The following is a 23,785-nucleotide window of genomic DNA, read 5'->3' on the forward strand; positions in this document are numbered from 1 at the left end:
GAAGATGCCAAAAAAGAAATTCAACGAGACATCTCAAATGCAGTGTTTGTGAACAAAGCATAATAATAAAACGCAAGCTCATAATGTTCCCATGTGGACGATAAAATACTCTGCACTGAGTCCTAAACAAACATTGGCATATTATTTAAAGTGATCCTAAATTATCAGGTGTCTTCAAAACTGGTCCAAAATTAGTCTTTAAATATCAAAAAAATCATTGTGGCTTTTTTGTTAAATCTGAATATCCTTAACATATCAAACGAGACATTCCAACTCTTCCTCCAAGTAATTATAGATTTGGTAAGTGTGCCCAGTGTGCTTTTACACATAAATGTAAATCGTTTAGTCATCCACACACTGGTTGTGATATTCTGATATGGGGTACCATTGCCTGTGCTTCCACCCATACATGGGTAAAATATTCAGACATTTACGCACTCGTATTAGTGAATACCGCAGTAACATTCGAACTGGAGATATGCGCAGTCCTCTAGCGTCTCATTTTAGACAAGCAGGCCAGTATATTTGCAGTATATTGGTATAGAAAATGTAACAAAACCCTTAAGAGGAGGGGATTATGAGAAGAAATTATTACAGAGGGAATATTTTTGGATTTATACTTTAAATAATTTGTCACCTTTAGGGCTGAGTGAAGATTTTGATATTAAGACATTTTTATAGAGATTCAAAATATGCTCGTAGCTTGTATGTGTTACATGATTTGTTTTTGTCACATAATAGACATGACTTGTATGTGTCACATTATTTCTTGGTTGTGCCTAATTAAGGTGATCAACTGTGTCTATTTAAAGTTGACTTCACCTCACATTGATATTGACATTGAAACATGATTGATTAATTCCTCTGGAGCAGTAGTTTTCAGTGTGCAGACACTTCACTTTTTCACTATTTGTCTATATCATTCAGTTGTTTTGCACCTGCGTCCTATTCGGATGTTTGGGGTGTGCACACCATTTTATATTTTCGTTACTAAAGGTTTAAACAGAGTCTTTAAGATGAAAAGTAATCGCCCAACGTGGGGCTCGAACCCACGACCCTGAGATTAAGAGTCTCATGCTCTACCGACTGAGCTAGCCGGGCTGTGAGCACATTGAAGAATCTAGTTCTTTTAGCTGGAACTGTAGCCAAAACAACTATTTCCATTCTGTTCGTTTGATTTTTTTCGTGACTTTCAATCACTAACGTTAGTTGCGCGCGACTGATAACGATTGCTGGGCTTTTTTTGATGGACTCGAATTCCAAAGCAAGGTAACAAGTTACTTTTAACTAAGTTAACAGCAGTGCATTAGCAAATGTTTGGATTAGTCACGTTAGATTATACACTTCATCAACACGCAAATACTCACAACACAACCAAATAAAGCACTGCCAAATGCACTTCAAATAAAATTCTTTATTTGGTTATGTTGTGAGCATTTGCAGCGCGCGTGTTGTCAAATCAATGAAGTTGTTTTCTTAATTTGCAGGTGTTGTTTGCGTTTCTTTTTTCTTTTTTGGTTGTGATGTGAGCATTTGCAGAGTGTGTGTTATCAAATTGATGAAGATTATATCTATTTGCATGTGTTTTCTTAAGTTGCAGCGCATCGGGTTCTCTCGGCCACCGTACTATATGTCTGATTTAGTGATGGGTCAATACATGTTTTTATACAGTCAATGGTCAATGCATGTAGACCAATTAACGTGATTGCAAACAGATTTAGTTTTTTTTCTGGTTGAGCTGAGCTTGTAATCAATGCAAATCTTGTTTGCATCAAACCAGGACTCACAGGGGTTGCCAGATCCCTATGAGTTTTTTTTATCCATCCACCCTTCTGTAATAAAGAGAGGAAATGAGAAACTAATGAAAAATTATGAAAACAAATGCCTAGTGCATCAGGTTCCTAATGAAGTAAACGTATTCATATTCATGTTTGTTTTCAGATTATGCCAAAATCAAAATCCCATAAGGCTATGAGTGACGAGGCGTGGATGTCCCGTCTGCAGCGGTTTGCATCCTCAGGGAACTGGCCTTCTGATGCTGGAAACAGACCTGCGCCCCGGCAGAGGAAATGGCATGACCTCTTTCAGCAGGTGTGTATGGACTATAAGAGTCAACTCACAGGAACGGTCAAGAAATGGCAGGCCACATTAACCATTATTATTATATTATTATTATTTTTTTTACATAATTTAAACCTCATACCCCAAAGCATTGTTAGTAGCCCATAGCAATGCAGAAGTGTCCCATTTTACTACAATACGAACAAAATAATGGTACATTATTTAAATTGTAAAGTGCTATTGTTAGTCTTCATTGGGGTTTCCCAAACTGAGGTGCGTGATGGATCTGCAAGGGGTTCATGAATTGATAAAAAGTATTGCTGTCAAAATTAGTGCATTAATGCATGCATATTTTTTTCAGTTTAATGCATTAAAATATTTAATACAATTAACACAGGGGCGAAGCTAGAGTCAGTCACCCCACTCACAACTGCTGTCACTTTTTTCTTGACAAGAACTGCGTTTATTAAGGCCCAGGATATCTTTACAACCACATCATTGGGAGATTTATTAGACACACAGTCCATCTTCACCTCTGCACCATGAGATGTTGTCAGGCCATATTCCTGTAAAATTCCTGTTCTGTAACCTTTATCATTTCATATTAACACGCAATGTTGTCGTTATGTTGTCGATGAGTCATGAAGTTACCAAAAAGGCGATTAAAGCTGCATTAAAACTGTGCATGTAAGTATTTTTTTATAAATGAGTCCCATTTAAGAGCATGTCTTTGAAATTTAGTGGTTTTAAAACTGTCCTGGAGCAGCAGCACTGTCTCCTTCATCTGACACCTGATTCAACCTATTGACCTATTATAGGAGACTCCCAAAACAATATTAGGATCACTAAAAATGGCATAATGGAGCACTTTAATATTAGATGGAATTAATCGCAATTAACTGAAGAAAAAAATGTGAAATAATTTTTTTTTTCTCTAAATGATTAACAGCACTAATAAAAAGTATAATTAAATTATTATAAAAAAAATATTAAATAATAATTATATAAACCATAATAATGTAAAGTTAATTTTAAAACAAAAAATAATGCCAATGTGTTACTAAAATATGTTTTTTCTTTTTGCAAAAATATAATTTCTACAGCTGTCAAGAATGTGTTGTGTGTTATTAATAAAATATATTTTAATAATTGAACATGTATTCATGTATTTAGATTTTTTTTATTTTTTTATTTGAGAGGTACAATACAACCCCAGCCATTTATGACCATATTATGCTGGCCACTGAACTGAACATGTATGTATTGTGTTATCATAGATAAAGAAATGTCCGATGCAGAATCCTGGATGGCCATCGGTGACCTGCTTATGTGGATTCCACTCTCACCGGGTAAGACACACACACATCTTAAAACATGTAAATGGGGTAACAGTGTTTCCCACAGACTTGCACTCTATTTGTGGTGGCAACAGTCTTCTGTTGTGTTTCTCTAAGGATGAAGAAACTGATCCTGCTCCTCCTGCAGCTGATTCGGACTCCACTCACGATCCTGGTCCTGGTCCGGTTCAGTTTTGGCTTCCAGATGAGATGAGAGAAACAATCCCGTCAGAAGATCAGAGGTGGATCGCAACAGAGCTCTTTCACGGCGACAAACTTCGTCCACAGGTGAACATGTGGTACGATCCGCCGGTCCCAGCGCAGACCTCCGTCCAGGCTCCATCTCCGGAGCATTTCCTCAGTCACAGCCTTCTGGTTTGGATGCCTAACCACTTGTGGAAGGCCGAGCTGCTTTGTCCTGTCTGCGGCAAACAGCTGCTTCACCACAGTGTCCACAAGAGAGTCCGAAAGGTCCTGGACATTGACAGGTATTATCTTATGATGACGGAGACGCTCCGGTGTACTTCATGCCAGCTAAACTACCTGTCCAGCAGCCAGACCGTCCTGAACCAGCTGGACTTACCTCGGCGTCAGTTGTTCAGACTGGTTTTGACAGAGCGGTGAGTTACAGTCTAATATCATGACTGATATAAAAACACAGCCATGCATCTCGAAGAAAACAATCGGATGCAAAAAAGGCCTAAAATTACCAAGATTGATGATGCAATGATGAGTTCAAAAATAGCACTAAAACTTAACATCATGTATTGTTTCATGCAAATGAGAATGAAGATTTTTCACATTTTATATATACTGTATATACACACTGCCAGTCAAAGGATTTTTTTAAGAAGTCACTTCTGCTCATCAAGGCTGCATTTATTTAATCAAAAATACAGTTACATTGTGAAATATTATTACAATTTAAAACAACTGTTTACTATTTGAATATATTTTAAGATGCAATTTATTCCTTTGATACAAAGCTGAATTTTTAGCATCATTACTCCAGTCTTCATTGTCACATGATCCTTCAGAAATCATTTTAATATGATAATTTTATTATCAGTTGTGGAAATAGCTGTGCTGCTTAATTTGTATTATTATTATTTTTTTGAAAGCTGCAATACTTTTTCAGGATCCTTTGAATAAAATAAAAAAACTAATAAATGAATAAATAAATAAAGCATTTTTTCAAAATAGAAATCTTCTCTAACAATGTATCACTTTTTCATATTTTAAAACATCCTTATTGAATGAAATTGTTCATTTCTTTCTAATAAGAAAGAAAAAAAATGACTGAAACCAAACTTTCAAAAAGTAGTGTATATTGTTACAAAATATTTGTAGAAATGTATGATTTAACTTACAAGGATGTTCAAAAATGTAATTTTTTTTCTTTTTTTTCTTACAAAGTAAGCTTTTTTTCTTTTCTTCATTTTGTTCGGTCACTGGCCATAATTCTTACTTGAAATCAGGATTAGATATAAAGTAATTTCATACAAGTGCAAATCAGCCGATTTTTCAGAATTGCTGATTAAGGAAGAATAAAAGACGACCTCACCTTACAAATGCTTACTGAAAGTAAAAAATGCTAGGTAATGCATCATAATTTGTTAGAAAGTGTGACGTGCCAGAGCAAAACAGACACTATTTTTGGACTTAGCACTCTGAAATTAGTCATAAACAAGCATCATAACCCTAAGAAGATCATAGAACCATTGCCACCAAGCCCTCTATGATCAACTTAGGATGCTTTTGAGAAAAGAAAAGTGCAATCAATTATTATTATTTTTTTTGGCATGGTCTAAATAAATCTCTCGCACACATAGGTATGCATGTGACATGCGTGTTGTCCGCATGCTGAGAGATCGGACGCTGAGCTTCACCCGTCTGGCTGAGCAGCTGAGAAACATTCATGGAGGCGAGTGGCTTGATCACTTGTCGCTCTACATGGGCGAGTGTGCAGACTTTGTCAGTCGCCCCAGACTCTTCCCGGCTGCGTGTCCTGAGCCACCGGAGCCCAGCGACATCCCTAATAGCCAATGGCTGCTGTCAGTTTACGGCCGGGACATCGTCAGTCGGCTGGAGCACATGAAGGCCAGCATCACCTCAACATTTGGGTCCATATTAAAATTACATTCATCAGTGCAGGTATTTGGTTGACGTTTGTTTGGCAAGCTAAAGGAAAGTTCCAGGTTATATACAGCGTGAGCTTGCAGAACTGTGAATCATGCTGTTTGTAAAGTTATACAGAACATCAGATGTGTTCACTTGCTGACCAACCTTGTTTAAGTTATGCAAAATGAACTTATATAGTTACAGCAATGGTCTCTTCACCAGAAAATGTTAAATCTGTCATCAAAAAATGTGCAAATGCCAATGAGTGGAAGATGATGTCAGTAATAGTTTTGGAGCAGCTTCAAACAAAAGTGAAAATCCTTTAATTCTTTAATTGTCTTTCTCCTGTGGAGCATATGTATATTTTTTCCAGTAAAATGCTCTTAGGAATGAACGTTTACCCAAAATATAAAACAACAGAGAGAGCATCCCTTTTTCCTAACACATCCTATTATGATTAGCAATAATAGTAAAGTAGCAAATGGGATTGAGATACTATTATAGCTTTTATGAATATTTTGAATTACTTTAAATTGTTTTCTTTTTTGAGAATTTTTTTTTTATTGATTTCTATTTATTTTTAATACGTTAATATAGATTTCTTTGACCATTTTAGTGTGAGTTATTTTAGTTAATTTCCTTTAGTAACTTAATTGAAAATTTGACTTTTTAAATGTTTTATTCTTTTTAGTTTCTGTTAACATTTTATTTTAAGGAACAAAAGTGTTTTTAAATGTTTTTATTTTTAGTTAACAATAAAAATACTCAATTTAACATATTTCAAATAAAATATAATAGTAAAGCACCATAATATTTCCATGCAATAATTACATGATTATTGCAATTTTGTCATAAATCATAATTTTCATGGCTAAAAACAATATTATAATTTATTATAACAGATACAACTTTTACAAGTTGAAATCTTATGTGCATCTTGAATAGTTTTTAATTTGCTTGTAGAATAAAACGATGTTGTCAGTGTGCACTCTTTTATTTCAGATTGCAAGGAAACTGTCGGGAAGAGCTGAAGGAGGCAAGCACTGGTTGTACTCTGTGACCAACGAGACGGGTCAGGTCCTTATCAGCGTCCTCACGGCTCAGGAAGGACCCGGTCTGGACTCCATGGCCTCAGGCTTGATGAATCGTTACCGGCAGGCTGCCACGGCTCCTCCGGTGCTGATGTACATGGACTCGGGCTGCTGTAGTGAGAATGGGCACAAGAGTGAGATGCAGGCCAGGTTTGGAGGATGGCCTGACCTCCACATCAGGCTGGATGTCTGGAGCTTCATGCTCCGTTTGGCGGCTGGGTGCACGTCTGACACCCATCCCCTGTACTCGGCTTTCATTGCACGTCTGTCAGTCTGCATCTTCCAGTGGGACCCGCTCGACATCGCCCTGCTTCGGCAGACAAAAAGAGAGCATCTGGAGCAGGAAGGGGTGCCGTTCATCACGAATGACCTCGTAGACAGCCAGATTACCGCGAGAGAGCTGGTGCTTCACTGCCGCCGCAGGACCCGTGGAGTGGAGACCACTGTTCGCTATGTTGAGCAGCTTTTGCAGGAGCTGAAGAACTGGAGGGATCCGTTCGGCGTCCCTCTGCTGGACGCGGTTAAGATGGAGAACATCTGGCACGATCAGAAGAAGCACGTGCCGTGCATTCAGGATGTGCCAGGTGTGATTCTGTACACTGAAACAGGCACCAGTGTCACCAGGACAGGACTGATTCTCACTAAATACAGGTGTGCCAGGGGCTTGACGGACCTCCAGTCTTTCCACCGACATCTCAACAGCTTCATTCCAGGTTTGTGGCTCATTAGAATTATAATAGAATCAATATACACTTTATTCCTCTCAAAGATGCTGCTAGGAAATAAAAAGTATTTTTTGAAAACCAGATCAAATTAAATGAACATTTTGAGAAGCACATTGTTTTTATAGAATATATCTTAAATTTGATTTCTTATAGCATTTGTAAATTGTATTTGTTTACATGTAAAAAATAATAATAATAAGGATGTGTTCATCTGTTATTCTAAATAATAATACATACATTTCGAAAAACGTTCCCTAAAACGATGGCAAAATTGGTATCTATGTTATCAGAATGCCTCAAATATTAGATTTAGTTTCTTTACAATAGGCTAAAAGTTGTTTTTTCAGACTACTAAACATTGCAAAGAACCTTGATCTGTTACATTTTTAATTTGGGTGTCCAATTGACTCTGCATGACCCAAAGATGGCAAAGAAAAAAACATTTTAATCATGGTTCAAAGGTTTTTAGCATAAATATAAGTACAAATTTGGACAGTTGGTGTTGCTAGAGGGATAGAGATAGAAACTCCAAATTTACCATGTTAACAGATTAAACTGTCCTCTATCTGTGTGCCAAATTTCATAACTTTCCTGTAAGTGTTTCTATGAGCAGCCATAAACTTCCAGAGCAGAAGAGGAATGTCAACAAAGAATGTTAATAATAAATTAAAATATAATTATGAATAATAAATACAGAGACGCCATTTGTAGTGAATTCATGGAAACCATTTTCTGTAATGAGTAAATTTCTTAATGCTCTGCATGTTTTGGTGAGATCATATAAGTATACTCTTGCTTAAAGATTTTTGCTCAGTTTGACCCGATTGTTTGAGACCAGATAAAAAAAAAAGCATTAAATCTACAGTAAATATAGAGAAGCAAAGTTACATTTTTTTTAAAAGAATATATTTTGATTTGTTTTACTTACTTTTCTATTTTTATTGTTTAAATTAACAAACTTTAATGAGATGTATGCATTTATTATTATTATTATTAAACTAAAATTAAATCTAATGTTATAATACAGTACAATTAATTTAAATGCAATAAATAAATGTTTAAGGACTTATATTTAATGAATTAATGAAAGTGCATCTCTGAAATCATTTAATTGGTTAAGATGCTCTTTCTAAATACAGTCTTGTTTAGAGCTGCATGCTTAGTTTGACCTGACCGTTCAAGAAGACCCTTTGTTCTACTATTTTAACAGGTGCTGGTGCTAACAGCCTGAATTTCCAGTTGTATCTTCTGGATGGCTTGTACAAGTGGAATCAGGAACAGTTAGCGACGTCAATCGGCACCAAACCCTCATCTGTGCTCAGCTATGCAGGAGAGATAGTGGAATACGTCAATGACAACTACCTCCAGCTGTTCGGCCGGAAGCTCGTGCGGACTTTCCCTCCACCCAAACAATACACTGGTAAAGCTCTCGCTGTCCATGTAGTTAGTCTGTCTCAATTAGCAGCATCTGTACTTGTGCACAATATGCACATTTATGTGGGACACATTAAACTGATCAAAAGTGACAGAAAAAACATTTATAATGTTATTGCCGTTCATCAAATTCATCCTGAAAAATGTTTTCAGTAAAATATTAAGCATCAGCAGATATATTCACATAGAACATTGTTATTTGAAATAGTTTCTGCTGTATCAAATAAATGCAACCTTGGTGAGCAAAAGAGGTTTTGTTCAAAAACATTTGTTCAAAAATATCTCACCTACCCAAAACATTTGAATAGTAGTGTGTATGTCAGTAATGTTTATCCTTGCATATTGATATACATGCAATTTATGTTTATTATGCAGAATACAGTATATACATACAAGTACACTAGTAATTAGTTCATAACATTCCATATTCCATATTTTTTTAGGAGAGCTCATTGGAGTGGACTATTTGCTCAGGCAAATGGGACAGCCACCTCAAACAGTGGACCCCGACACTGAGGAGACGATCCAGCTGCTGGAGGATGTAAATGATGAAGGGCAGGAGGATGGGGGGTTTGATGAAGATGTCAGTATTGACCCAACTGTGAGTTTATTCCTTGAGGATCCACCAGCCTTTCCCTCCACCTCGTCCACAGCTGAAGATGCCCCAGTACAGATCCCTGAGGTACGCCAATATATGCACCATGAATTCAAGAGTTTATAAAGTAGAACATTAACATTATACAACCTTCATGAATATTTTGTCAGTTTTCCGTAAATAATGATTTGTGGTTTTTGTTCAGCTGCACTATAAGCTTCATACCAGCGCAATTTAATTTAACTTGAATCATTTTTATTTAACTGATAACAGATTTCACACAAAAAAGAATGCCATAATTAATATAATTAATTTGGAAATATATAAATTACATTATTAAAATTATATTGTTATATTATAGTTATATAGCTTTGTTACAATAATTGTAATTATTATATTTATACAATTGCTGATATAACTTAATAACATACTGGTAAAATAATGTATAGCCTGAATGCACTGTAAGTCGCTTTAGATAAAAGTCTAAAGCTTAATGCATAAATGTAAATGTATAATTATTATTATTACGTAAAACTATTGTTTTGTATATAATAAAATTATTGTGCTTCAGCAGTACTTTCTGTGTTAGTTTCTTGTGATAATTTCTGTTCGGAACATGTATAGTTTTAGTAAGTTATCTAAAAAAATTGCATATGACGTTATTTTTATCATCTTTTGCATTTTCAGACAGTGAAAAATGAGAACCCGTCAGGTTTGGATGAGGTAGACAGACTCGCTGATTATCTTGTGGATCTGAGGACTGAGAATCATCTCAGCAGCACGCAGGTATGAAACGTAAATCAACACTAACTTGAAAAAATAAATATATGTTTACATAATATAATCTAAACATTTGTGAGTGAGCTGTGTTTCTTATATAATCAAGTTTTTATGCATCAGTGTCAATCCATGTCAAAAACATTTACTGTACATGAGAATATAGAAAATACTAAGATAAATGAGGAGAACATAGGTCTAAAGCAGTGTTATTTTGGTATTGTTAAGTATTATTCCAGTTTTTTATTAATAATACATTTTGTATAATTTTAAATTATAATAAAATGCATTTTATATATTAAAATAAATATATTTAATTTTAGTTAATTGTTTAGTAATTTTATAGTGTGTTTTTTATTTTTATTTTTTATTTGTTCTTTTGTGTTTTAAAATGTTTATATAGCTTATAATGGTATATCGCTATAGTTAACATAAAATAATAATACAGATTTTTTTCTTTAGTTTTACTCTTGTAAAACTCCTGTGAAGTGGATTTAAAACAGTAAAAGCAAAAAAAGAAAAGAAAAGAAAAAACATGTAGATTGTGTGGGCCTGATCATTTTATGCATCCTAAGATGAGATGTTACGTCATTAATCCACACCACAGCTGCTATCAGCTTTATAAAACATGATAGAAATAAGTTACTGACCTGGTAAATAATGCTAACAACGTGCTACTAGAAGCATGCTGGTAATGGCTAAAAAACATATGATCAACATGGTAGTGACACGTGTTAAATCATGCTAAAATATGTTAAAATCCACATCTGTTTAGGTCAGTGACATTGTGCAGCTGTGGCACAACATGTCTGAGCTCAAGAAACAGCAGAGGAGCTCAACGTCTTCGCCTCAGCAGCGCTGTCCCCTCGTGGATGCCATTTTACTCAGGCTTTGTGAGATCTACAGGGGCCCGGACGAAGAGGAGACAGTATGGTCCCTGGTTTTACAGGATTACTGCAAGATACGCCAGCTGATCCTGGCTGATGCTAACCTGCAGCTGCTGGATATGAGTAAGAGCCGTCTGATGCAGTGGCGTAATCAAACCCATGCAGCCGCAGGAGAACAAGCTCCCCCGAAGAGGCCCCCGGTAGATATAGCCAAATTTCCAGCTGTCCGACCCAAGCTAGCAGCACAAATGCAACCAGTCGTCCAGCTTCTCCCCGGGAAGCCTTTGGGGACCTTCGGCCCTCGCTCGGCCTCAACCCTCACTGTGGTTGCGATTCCACAACGCCTCGTTCCTCTACCTCCGGCTACGCTTTTGTTCATCCCATCGACTCCTCACATCGTCCCAGCTTTGAGCAGACCGGGCTCCCAGCGTCCCGTCGCCCGGCGCACATGCAACAGGAAGGTAGAAGCCAACACCTGCAAGAAGTGTGGGTCATTCAGGACGGCCGCGACCGGACACAGTCAGTTTAGAGGCACTGTCTTCTGCCCTGCCACAGAAACCCTGTCCAAAGAGCAGTGGCTGGAGAAAATGAGAAGAAAGTAGATTTACAAGTGTGTTTTGTTGTTGTTGTTGTTGTAATTATCCTTTGCATATGTGTGATTATTGTTTGTGTGTTTGGTTTTATAACAGTCAGCGACTGGCTAATTTGAATAAAAAATAATTTTGTAGTTCACAAAGCAGCACCTTGTCTCTTATCTAACACTCCTTTTAAAATTATTTCTGTTTGCTCTTAAGTATAAAATATCTATATGTTCTACAGTGAATGTATATTCACTTAGCATTATTTATGGCACAGACAATACATTTAAAAGCAAAAAATAACAATACATTGTAAAAAAATATGTTTATTGAGGAATTACTTCACTTGCAGGAATCTTTCAGTAGAAAAGCAAGCGGTTATTTATCAGATACAACCTGTTCACAACTAGGAACCCGCTTTTCATGTTGCTTATCATGTGCTAGAAATGTGTTTCACATGTTAACATCGTGGTAAAACATGTTAGAAATGTGCTACAACAGGATAGAAACATGCGTCTAATGTTAAAAAAAAAAGCAAAGATTAGATTTTTAGCGTAGTACTAAAATATGTTAAAGCATGCTAACAAAACCTAAGAACGAGCCACAACGGCTACATGTAAACATCGTCCCAGCTGCGCACTCAGTGGCTTATTTGTGGGGTTTTTTAGCAGTTTGATGAGGTCTAATGTTTGAAGTAGTTTAATATGGTCTGACATCTCCAAGTAAAAGCTTAAAAAGTTATTTTGAACTCTCAAAGAGGGCTTTGTCAGGCGCTGCATTAGACTGCATTGTTAGACTGCACTGCCATCTAGTGGACAGTCTACAAAGCCACCATAAATGGTAGAACACGCGGAATCATAAGACGTAAGACCGTTTCTTAACAATAATGGTTATATGGTCATTGTGTTACTAACACCTATTTCACCACAATTTCTGTGAATCGTGCGTGTCCTCACATGAACGGCTTTGGTTTTGAGCGCTGTCGCAGCCCCGTCTCTGTGGCGCAATCGGTTAGCGCGTTCGGCTGTTAACCGAAAGGTTGGTGGTTCGAGCCCACCCAGGGACGAAAATCTTTATGCTTTATACGACTGCCACCTAGCGGCGTGAAAAAAACATTTACATTTCAGAGACTTTTACATTTCTTTACAATTGTTCTATTATAAAAGCAGTTCTAGCAGGGTACGTGATGTAAATAAACATACATATCATAAAAACTCAGTCGAAGGGATATATATATTGCCGATATTTAAGATTAAATGCTCTGTTAGTAATTAGAATCCAGATTTGTGTGTGTGTTTTGTGTGTGTGTGTGTGTGTGTGTGAGAGAGAGAGATAGGCAAAAGTTCACTTCAAGAATGAACAAAGTGCCGTTAGAAATTAGGTGTATGAAAATACAGAGCAAACGGCCTACTGAATATGACTATATCACTCTGTATGAAGCGCTTATTTTGTGTTTATATGTTTCTATCGGCTGCATGAACGTATTAGTTTGCTTTTTCACATCACTAGCTTTAAATCTGCAGCTTCGCTGGCTAACCAATCCATAAGAGCGACCAGCTGAAAACTAATTAAAGTAGATCCCACTCGTGCAGCGCGCAAAACGATCCTCACGAGGCGTCGGTGATTCCGCCACTAGAGGCCGCTCTCGTACCGTATAATGACAGCGGACCCTTCTCAGCCACTCCAAGCAATGACATCGTTTAAATTATATTATAAATGAAACAGTTTATATTATAGACTTGTAAAAACATAATCTAAGGGTAGAAACTTCAAATGTTTTTTTCTGAAAAACGAAAACGGAATCATCTATCTATATGCTAACAGACGGGGATGCCCACTAGATGGCAGCAGGATAAAGCATGAGGACATTAATCTCTGAGTTGTTTCACGCCGCTAGGTGGCAGTCGTATAAAGCATAAAGATTTTCGTCCCTGGGTGGGCTCGAACCACCAACCTTTCGGTTAACAGCCGAACGCGCTAACCGATTGCGCCACAGAGACGATGTCGAATATGTCAGTGACGTCATAACATTTTATATAGTACTTCAAGCCTCGAAAAAAAAACGTTTTCCTCTATAGAACACGACAGACGTTTAAATCCATTAAGAAAATGCACATTTACGCTGGTTTGCCAAACCCGCCATAAGATACCAGTAGAAGAAGAAAAATCCATTAAGAAGTGCAAACCATAGCTCCCAACGTTGGGCTCGAACCCACGACCCTGAGATTAAGAGTTTCGTGCTCTACCGATTGTAATAACTGATAGAAAAACTGAAATAGCCAGCTGCAGTGTTATTTGTCTGCATGTTTTCTTAACTTGTTTGCCATGAGATACGCGTTCCTCTGCAACACACCAGTACGGTTTACCTTCAGTTTCTACAAACATAGGCCTACTTTTTTTTTTTTTTTTTTTTTTAAGTACAAAGTAGTTCTCAAAGTTTTGTCAATTTAAGTCAATGATAGGCTGTATAACGTAAACCAACAATAAGCTATCAGAATCAGAATGAGAATTATCTTTATTCGCCAGGTGCAAGGAATTTGTTGTGTTTTTTTTTAAGGTGCTCCTGGTACAGACAGACAGACATAGTGATGATGAGCAAATGGATGGACAGACGTTCACATGCATAAATACACATCTGACATGAGAAAAAAAAAAGCAATAAATAATGTGAAAGAATCTAGAACAGTAGATTGATTTATGTACAGATTTGTGCGTTTTTACTCTATATAGTACTGATATGTATTTACATAATATTTGAGAAAGGCAATAATTAAAGATCTAGAATGATTTATGGAAATGAATTACGGAACACAGAATTACATCTCCACTGTTTTGAGCGTGTTGAGCTCCAGGTTGATGTGACTGCACCAAACAGCCACCTGCTCAAGTCCACAAACAAGATCCTTGCATAATAAGTCTCTGGTTTGTCCAGATGTTTTAGGATAGTGCAATCCCATATTGACTGCATCATCCACAGACCTGTTTGCTCAGTAAGCAAACTGCAAGGTTCCAGTAATGTCCTTCAGGTAGGCCAGCACCAGTCTCTAAAATGACTTCATGACCACAGATGTTAAAGCAACAGGTCATTGAGTCCTGTGATTTTTTTAATTCATTGGTAAAGGGATGATGGTGGAGCGTTTGAAGCATGAGGAGACTTCACACATCTCCAGATCTGTTGAAGATCAGTGTGAAGATGGGTGATAGCTGGACCGCGCAGGCCGTTCCACACTGATAGACTCATTACCTGAAAACTGTTGTTTTAGCTTTTCAGAGCAGTTTAACTTTGCCACTCTTATCTCTCTATTCAGCGTGTATTTGGCCTTTTTTTTATAAGCCTTTGTCACCACTCCTGCAGGCGTCCTCTTTGGCCTGTTGAAGCAGAGTTTTGCACTGAACCAAGGTTTTTTCGTTGTTAAAAAATAAATAAATCCTGGTGGGAACACAGATGTCCTCACAGAAACTGATGTATGTTTACACAAAGAGTAACAGGTTTTGTCACTCCACCTGTGTTATGAATCATATCTTTCTCTCCTTTTCTTGTGTTCTTATCTATCATGTGACTTCTTGTCGGCAAAATAAACAATTATGAGCTAGAGAGAAAGATATGAAAGTGCCCAGTTCATCACCCTCGGTGTTCGGGCCGCATGCAAAGAGAGGCATCTAAAAACACTTGAACACCGAATTTGCATCTTTTTGCTCATGTAGCAACAAATACTTACAAAATAGGTAAAAAATACCATGTCTTGGAAAGTATGTTCAAAAGTGAAAGTAAACAGTTAGGAAAAAAACGGATGTGTAGGCTATAATATTGGATGCATTCATTATTCTACTGCTATTTTGGTTTGATAGTTATTACATTTTTACAGTGAAGACTATGCAGTGCTATTTTACATTTTTAATCAACCTCAGAAGCACGCACACCCTAATAGCATATTTAGCAAACGATCCAGTGCCTGTTTGCATTTTTGAGAGCATCAAAAGTTTCTATGTACAACGTGTTATTGCAGCGTTGGGCAAAGAAGCCGACAGCTAATTTCATTGGTTTATATTAGGGTGTGGGTCAGGGGTTAGGATTGGTTGTAGCTCTAACTTGCCTCAACAAACCTCACCTGTGCTGAAGTTAACTGAGGCTAAACACATTCAAAACAAAGCGAAAGTAAAACCTGTGGGCATTAGGCTTAGTCCAACAAGATAATCATCTAATTTTTAAAACCTGTTATATCTTTTAAAATCAGTTACAAATAAACGTACACAGGTCTTATTTGAATGCAACAAAACAAAACTAAAACTACCAAGAATGATTGATTACCCCTTGACACCACTTTTATTAAGTTTATGCAGCCAAGCATAAACCAAGGTGTTTTCCCAGCAAAACCAGAGGTGATTTCCAAAGAGCTTTCTGACAACAAACTCTTTGAATAGTGCTCTTTCAGTTCAGTTGCTTTAGAGTTTATCTTCTTTTTAATAACCAGTTTATTTTAATAATTTTATAAATGAATTATTTCACAGCTGAGTGTTAGTGGCAGGATGGAGTTTGAAACAGGAATGAATGATTTATCCAAATGAGTTACTGTGTTTGTTATGGTGACATATTGTAATTATTATAATTTCCATAGAAATATCGACATAAAAAAAGACCTTTAGCACCTTCCACTTTGAGAACTTGAAAATTTCTCATATAAAAGAGACTGAAGATAAATAACATTGTTATATTAAATGGGAAAATCATGGAGGTTGGACATATTTCCATGGGAGAGAATCTACATTTAATGTGTTGACTGAGGTGAATTACAAATGCTTGTCTCTTTTGGACATATATGGAATACATTTGTTTAGGGATTTAGTGATGGCTTTTGGTGATGACAGATTTGTAGCCTATTGTAGAAGGGTACTCTGAAGGGAAAATTTGCTATGACACAAAAAAGGGAAAGTGAAAGTTTGTGGTGTGGCATAAATATGCTGCAGATCTGTAATAGTGAACATTGAGAGCCAAGCCACAGTGTGGAAACTATCAAAGACATGGACATGATATACAGATATTTCACCTCTCTGGTAAGTTACTTCAATTTGATTTAGAAAAATTGCAGTATTCTTTATACAGGATTTAATTATGTAAGGATTTAAATGAGAAGCCAAAGCAGGATCAGATTGACTAAAATGTAAACATTTTAACTTTTACTTACAAAACAAAGCCAACTGAAGTAACAGAATTGATAACAATTTAGATTAGGGAACACATATTCACTATTAACACCCTTTTGCTTGTTTTTCAATGGCCCCAGATTATTGTTGTTTCACTTTCACAGCATGTTAAACATACAGTGCAATCTGTAGAAAGATTAAATACTAGCTTCAATATTTGACCACTGTTTTGGTAAAACTGTTGCAATAACAGTAATTTAGTCATTTATGTCTGGAGTGCAAAATAATACATTCGTGTCATGTCATATTTTGACCAGAAATTCATTCATAATCATGTCAGCAGCGGTAAATTTTATTTTATGAACATCATTCATAAATTATGTTCATATGTTCACAGTTTCTGCTTATAGTGTACATACACTTTTACATAATCCATCTGTATACTATGTTCATAGTACACCTATCTGTATATCATGCTGATAGTATTTAAAATCCATCCATTTAATATCCATAATACTTATCTGTATAGTTATTGTATATTCTGTACTTACTGCTTATTGCACTTCTGGTTAGATACTAACTGCATTTCGTTGCCTTGTTCTTCACATGTGCAATGACAATAAAGTTGAATCTTATTTGTGTTCAGATAGATTCACTGAACAGCGTCAATAAGGGACTATAGTCCAAAGATGCATGTATATGGAGATATATAGATATATTTACTCTTGTTTACTTTATATTTCTTCAGACAGAATAATCGTTTCTATTCATTTCCCACTGATTTACATGATCTGAAGAAGTGTAGCAGCTCCCTGGGCTCTCTGTGTGTTTACACCATAGACAGAGTATCGAATGTTGGAGACTTATATAAACAGGTGTAAAAGAGCGCGAAGAGCTGCTGAACACAGGTGTCGGGTGATCAGGAGTGGTTTCTTGCTCGCGCCGCCCCATTCACCCTGTGATGCGTTTCCTGTTTTTACTTCGTACATATCTGATCATAACAAACGCAGATAAACCAGTGTTGATAGCTTAGCAGTTTTGTTGATAGATTTAACAACTTTTTATTTCCCCAAAAGCACCTAGCAACAAATGTAGATATTTAAAAAAAAAAAGTTTTGCCAACTTTTGTAAAGTGACTTAAATGAAAAAGGCACACATTTTCAACTAAATTATACACAAAGAGGAATCCATACTAGCCAGCCAAGCAGCACTGGAGAGATCTGGAGAAAGATGCCTATCAGTACAAACATCAAATGTGCATTAAGCTGCTAGTTCCATTTGGTCAATAATATATGCAAATTTATGATAAAGCATTTTATTAGTTCAAGTCTGCTTTATTGTCAATTCTTCCACATGTACAGTACATACATACAGAGAATCGAAATTGCGTTACTCTCAGACCCCCGGTGCACACAGATAACATTAACATTAAAGCCTAAAAATCTAGATCAAAATATTAAATGTAGATACAACTATACAATAAGGGTATGTTAGAAAAAGACATATAATAAAATTAAAAATAAAGTTAAATAAAGCAGCACAAGGCACATGGCAGATAGAGTGCAAATCAATGAAGTGAACAACAGTGCAGATAAAAGATTATTTAGTGCAAAAACAAAAGCTTATTAAGTCTTATTAAGGGCTCAAGAGCAGTTATTTATTTAACTGACTGATGATGTAGTGAATGATGTCAGTTCCATGGAGAATGATGTAGTGAGCAGACCAATGCTGCACAAAGTGACTGGTGCATGTCATCGTATAATAGTGGGGGGGGGGGGGGGGGGGAGGGGTCATAGTTCAGTGGTGCCTGGGGCAGAAGTGGGGGGGGGGGCAAGTTTGGGAGTGAGTTCAGCTTCCTAACAGCCTGGTGGATGAAGCTGTCCTTCAGTCTATTAGCTTTTAGTTTATAATTGTTGTTCAGTTAGGTACACTCTAAAAAAATATACATATGTAGAAACACTGAAAAGCTACTAGTCCTTAAAGTTGTAAGCCTGTTACCTTAAAAGACAAAATCAATGTGGAATCTAAAACACAGGTAAAACACCTGTGAAAAATATGGATTGTTTCTTCATATTACCAGTACATTGTATTCTATTTTACAGACCTTTGTAGCATTATTCGTTCCTTATTGGTAATAAGTACAGTAGAAGTTGTAGTAATAGTCAAATTTAGATATTGGGTAGGGTTAGGGAATCTTTAATATGGTCAAGCAGAATAAGGCATTAAAATGGCATGAAGAAGGTCATTAATAGGCTTTATTAGCTCTAATAAACAGCCAATATGCTACTAATATGCATGTATCAATATGCATGCAAGTTAAAAGTGAACGGTGTTCAAAAGTATATAATATGACAACAAAAATACCTTAATTTTTAAAGGTCATATCTGGTAGAAATGGGTAAAGACAGCACACTTTTACTTTTTAAAATGTAAACAATTATTATACCTCTTCAAATTATAATAACTTCAAATTATTTTGATAAAACAGGTTGTACAAGTTCTGTTAAACAGGTTGCATTGCATAGCAAATGTGGTAATAAAACACCAACAATGAAAACAACTTGCTAGGTTAATTGCCTTAAGTATCGATATAGAATTAAAAAAAAAGAAAAGCTAAGACTAGAGTGGAATTGAAAAAAAAGACATATTTATATGAATACTGCATATATAAATAACCTTTGATTGGTGATGTGTTTTGCAGGTGGATAAGATCATCTCATTCTTCTGGAGGACAAGCAGCCGTTCATTACCTGCAGTGAATCGGAGTCAGACAGAGGCATCAGAGAACAAAAGTATGGGGAACATCCAGCTTCAGCTCATTATGTTTAGTAGATGTTTTGCACATAGTCACTTAGTGGAGACACTTGACTGAATTGGTTCTCATTAACTGAAAGACTGGTCCATCTTTTGATTTTAAAATAATGAAATCATTCTATAATTTATTGCAGTCATACCTGTTTAGATCCTGAAACTGCAACATAATATTGAAGTTGTAGTAATTTACTACTTAATTATTTCTTTATACAAATTCGTGGTCTTATTGTTCACAATTCATCCGTGTATTTTAATAGCGATAAAACATTGGCTTTTAATAAAAAGCATTCATTTGCTTTTCTCAGATGACGTCCCAGTCACAAAACCTCCTCTAATATTGGTGTCTGAGCTCCGGGAGCCGAGCAGTCCTGAACAAACACATTCAGCTCATTCTGGTATGAAACTCCCAATCCTACTTTTTTAATGGATAATCAACTCAAGTTTTTATGATCTTGATGTTATTTAATCATTGTTTTGCTCTCTTATTTCAGATCATCCTCACATCCCCCCACAGTACTGCTCAAGTTCATTCACTGACCCTGAGGAAAATGCCAAAGTGGACAGGATCAACATCATTGTCAAATGTGCTGGAAAGACTATGGAAGTAGATGTGTTCCCACTGGAAAGAATCTCCGTTTTACTAAAGCAGGCCTGTGAATGGGCTGGGAAGAAACCAGAGAAAATGTCGCTGGTTTATGAAGGTAAACAAAGCATTCATTCATTGTTCTTGAGGCTGATTTGATGCAGATCATGTTATTTGTAATGAGTCATGATATGGATTGTCATGGAAATATGACCCAAAAAAGCAAAAACTAACAACTTTTATGTATTACAAACTTTAGTTTGATAAGTGTGCCTGCAAATCATTAATTGCTAACCTTATTTGTTTTTAGGAAATCGACTGGATGTGAACATGACAGTGAGACACTATGGACTACGAGGAGGAACCACTGTACATTTGATTCATGCCTAATCATGTCTCACAAACAAGTTCTGTGATAACACAAGTACACTACATTAAATATTGTAAAAATAAATTACTATTAAAATAGTTATTCAGTGATGTCCTTTAAAAGTGTATTTTCGTTTATTGTTAAAAATATAGCCATTGCTGATTAGTTTTAAGTGTTTGTAAATATATTGTCCAATTAAATTAAAGTTTACACTGTTCCCTCTGTAATATTATTTTAATGACTTTTTTAATATATGAAATATATTTTAAAAGCACTATATAAAATAAAACTGACATCACTCAAGAGCAACACTGACTCACATACTTTGAGTTCAGTAGCCTATTTTTTTAATTTAAAATAGGACTTTATAGCTGAGAGCTACGGTGGCCGAGAAAGATCAACACGCTGAAACACATGCACATGCAAACTGAAAAAACACCAGCAAATGAAGAAAACATCTTCATTAGTTTGACTACACAAGTGCACATCCTCACAAAGCATGCATATAACGAAAATCGCTGCAAATCCTCACAGCACATGCACATTAAGAAACAATTAATGAAGCATTGCAAATTTATTTTCATTAACTTTGAAATTATATTTAGCTGAGGATATTAAAGTTAGCCATCTTAAGTAATGTTTTACATTTAATCATGTAATTATTCAGCTTATTTAGGCTAATAATATCCAAAAGATAAAGGAATCTTGCAATCAGGGTGTTAAAAAAAAACCCCACCTTTCAGTTCACCAACAACTCCACTGACCAGTAGCAAATCCCACAATAAGTAAATCCCAGCCAGGTCTGACACTTTTTGAGGTTTCCTCGAAACATTTCCATTGTGGTCAGTGCTATTTGTAGCAGGATTTGCAGCGTTTCTTAATTTGCATGTGTTGTTAAGGATTTGTAGCGCGTTTTGTTATATACATGTGTTGTGATGGATTTGTAGCACGTTTCATTTATATGCATGTGTTGTGATGATTTTCAGAGCGTTTCGTTATATGCATGTGTTGTGAAGGATTTGTAGTGCGTTTCGTTATATGCATGTGTTGTGAAGGATTTGTAGTGCGTTTCGTTATATGCATGTGTTGTGAAGGATTTGAAGCGCGTTTCGTTATATGCATGTGTTGTGATGATTTGCAGAACGTTTCGTTATATGCATGTGCTGTGATGGATTTGCAGCACGTTTCGTTATATTCATGTGTATTGAAGGATTTGCAGCACGTTTCGTTATATGCATGTGTTGTGTTGGATTTGCAGCACGTTTCGTTATATGCATGTGTATTGAAGGATTTGCAGCACGTTTCGTTATATGCATGTGTTGTGATTATTTGCAGTGCGTTAATATTTTAATATTAGTGTAAAGGTCTACCAATGACATTTATATGAATTTATAAGACACTAACTAATGACACAACACAAAAAATATGTGGACATGAATTCTAAATTGTTTTTTATTGATGAGCTCCTTATGTATAACATATACATACGCACGCACGCGCACACACACACACACACACACACAAATACATAAATATATAGAATAATAAAAAATCCTCTGAATCAATCTCAGCTCAAGGTCCAGAGGTTAAACATGCTCCTGGAAGTCTAAAATATAAATATTTACTTTGATTTCATATAAAGTCTCAGGTTTCCAAGCAAACTAGTGATATCGCTAGCTATTAATAGTATAAATATAAAATCAGTTCACAGTTTCATGTTAAGCTATAAAGTACTTATAATCAAGTTAATAATAAACTTAATCTTTGTAAATAAGTTACGTTAGTAAAATTATAGAGAGATGGTTTAGCTCCATCACTACTCCTGGCAGTCTGAAACTTTTCAAAGTGCTCACTGTATATATTTTACTCAACACAATTTAGTTTATGATACAAAGTACAATATAAGTTAAAATTTAATAACAATTCAGTTAAACTTTGATTTCTTATAAAGTCTCCGCCTTCCCAGCTAACTAGTGATATTGCTAGCTATTAATAGTCTGACACTGGTGACTAATTAAGCTGCTTCTTGCATCAGATCAAGGCTGCATCTCATTGCTAATTTGACTTGATCTGTGTTCGACACCATAGATCATGACATACTCATAGATAGATTACAAAACTATACAGGTATTCAAGGACAGGCTCTAAGATGGTTTAGATCTTACCTGTCTAATCACTACCATTTTGTTTATTTAAATGGGGCGTCATCTCATTTATCACCAGTAAAATGGAGTGCCACAAGGATCTGTCATAAGTCCTCTGCTATTTTCAATAAATGTGTCCCCTTGGTAATATTATTAGAAAATACGGGATTAGTTTCCACTCAAAGCTGAGCATCAACCCAGTGAACTGACTCTCACACTCTCCACATCCGTCATTTACCGTACTTTGCGTAAGGTGAATGCACGGAAAGCAGCTGGCCCTGACGAAATACCTGGTCGTGTGCTTAAAGCCTGTGCGAAGCAACTGGCTGAGGTCTTCATGGACATTTTCAATCTGTCCCTGGCCCAAACAACTGTCCCCACAATCTTCAAAAACCTCCACCATCATACCAGTACAGAAACACTCCACTGCCTAGGTCCCTAACGACTTCCATCCTGTTACCAAGTGCTTTGAGAAACTGGTTGCATCCCACTTAAAAATCTGTCTGCCTGCTACACTAGACCCACTCCAAATTGCCTATCGTCTCAACGGCACTTCACTCTGCCCTCACCCACCTGGACAGTCTAAACACACATGTGAGAATGCTTTTCATTGATTTCAGTTCTGCATTTAATACAGTAATCCCCTCCAAGCTGATCTCCAAGCTCAGCCAGCTTGGAATCAGCACACCCAATCTGCAACTGGATTCTAGACTTTCTGACTAACAGACCTCAGTCTGCTAAGTTAGATAACCTCTCACCCTCCATAATCACCCTGAGCACTGGCGTGCCACAGGGCTGCATACTGACCCCTCTCCTGTACTCCCTCTTCGCCATGACTGCGTTCCTGTTTATGGCTCCAACACCATAATCAAATTTGCCGATGACACCTTGGTGGTAAGTTTGATCAAGGATGATGATGAGTCAGCCTACAGGGATGAGGTGCAGCACCTGGCTGTGTGGTGTGCAACCAACAATATGGAACTAAACATCCAGAAGACAAAGGAGATCATTGTGGTATTCAGGTGGACTAGGAGTCATGCACACACACCCACCTACATCAATGGAGCTGTAGTGGAGCGTGTGTCGAGTTTCAAGTTCCTTGGCATCAACATCTCTGATGACCTCA

At 36.5% G+C, this 23,785-nt stretch overlaps 1 protein-coding gene and 3 non-coding genes across 4 annotated transcripts; 2 read left to right on the top strand and 2 right to left on the bottom strand.

Moving 5' to 3' along the window:
- Positions 1-1,028: 1,028 nt before the first annotated feature.
- Positions 1,029-1,101, bottom strand: trnak-cuu (transfer RNA lysine (anticodon CUU)). Its single transcript has one exon. It is a non-coding gene; the product is annotated as a tRNA-Lys (tRNA).
- A 2,252-nt stretch (positions 1,102-3,353) lies between these two features.
- On the top strand, positions 3,354-11,711 carry LOC113052410 (uncharacterized). The gene is made up of 8 exons (XM_026216855.1): positions 3,354-3,410; positions 3,516-4,018; positions 5,231-5,552; positions 6,522-7,323; positions 8,546-8,755; positions 9,213-9,451; positions 10,052-10,150; positions 10,917-11,711. Exons 1-8 carry the CDS (start codon positions 3,354-3,356, stop codon positions 11,628-11,630), a joined length of 2,946 nt encoding a protein of 981 aa, XP_026072640.1. The 3' UTR covers positions 11,631-11,711.
- Positions 11,712-12,598: 887 nt separating this feature from the next.
- On the top strand, positions 12,599-12,672 carry trnan-guu (transfer RNA asparagine (anticodon GUU)). The gene has a single exon. It is a non-coding gene; the product is annotated as a tRNA-Asn (tRNA).
- An 860-nt stretch (positions 12,673-13,532) lies between these two features.
- trnan-guu (transfer RNA asparagine (anticodon GUU)) lies at positions 13,533-13,606 on the bottom strand. The gene has a single exon. It is a non-coding gene; the product is annotated as a tRNA-Asn (tRNA).
- Positions 13,607-23,785: the final 10,179 nt, after the last annotated feature.

This window comes from Carassius auratus, chromosome 32 (assembly GCF_003368295.1).
Source record: "Carassius auratus strain Wakin chromosome 32, ASM336829v1, whole genome shotgun sequence".
NCBI lineage: Eukaryota > Metazoa > Chordata > Actinopteri > Cypriniformes > Cyprinidae > Carassius > Carassius auratus.

What these genes read in the sequence shown, in the direction of transcription:
- LOC113052410 (XM_026216855.1), top strand. Translation starts at nt 3,354, where the DNA reads ATGCAGAATCCTGGATGGCCATCGGTGACCTGCTTATGTGGATTCCAC. An exon ending in AGACTGGTTTTGACAGAGCG is followed by an intron (nt 4,019 to 5,230) that starts GTGAGTTACAGT and finishes TCGCACACATAG; the next exon opens with GTATGCATGTGACATGCGTG. An exon ending in TCTCAACAGCTTCATTCCAG is followed by an intron (nt 7,324 to 8,545) that starts GTTTGTGGCTCA and finishes CTATTTTAACAG; the next exon opens with GTGCTGGTGCTAACAGCCTG.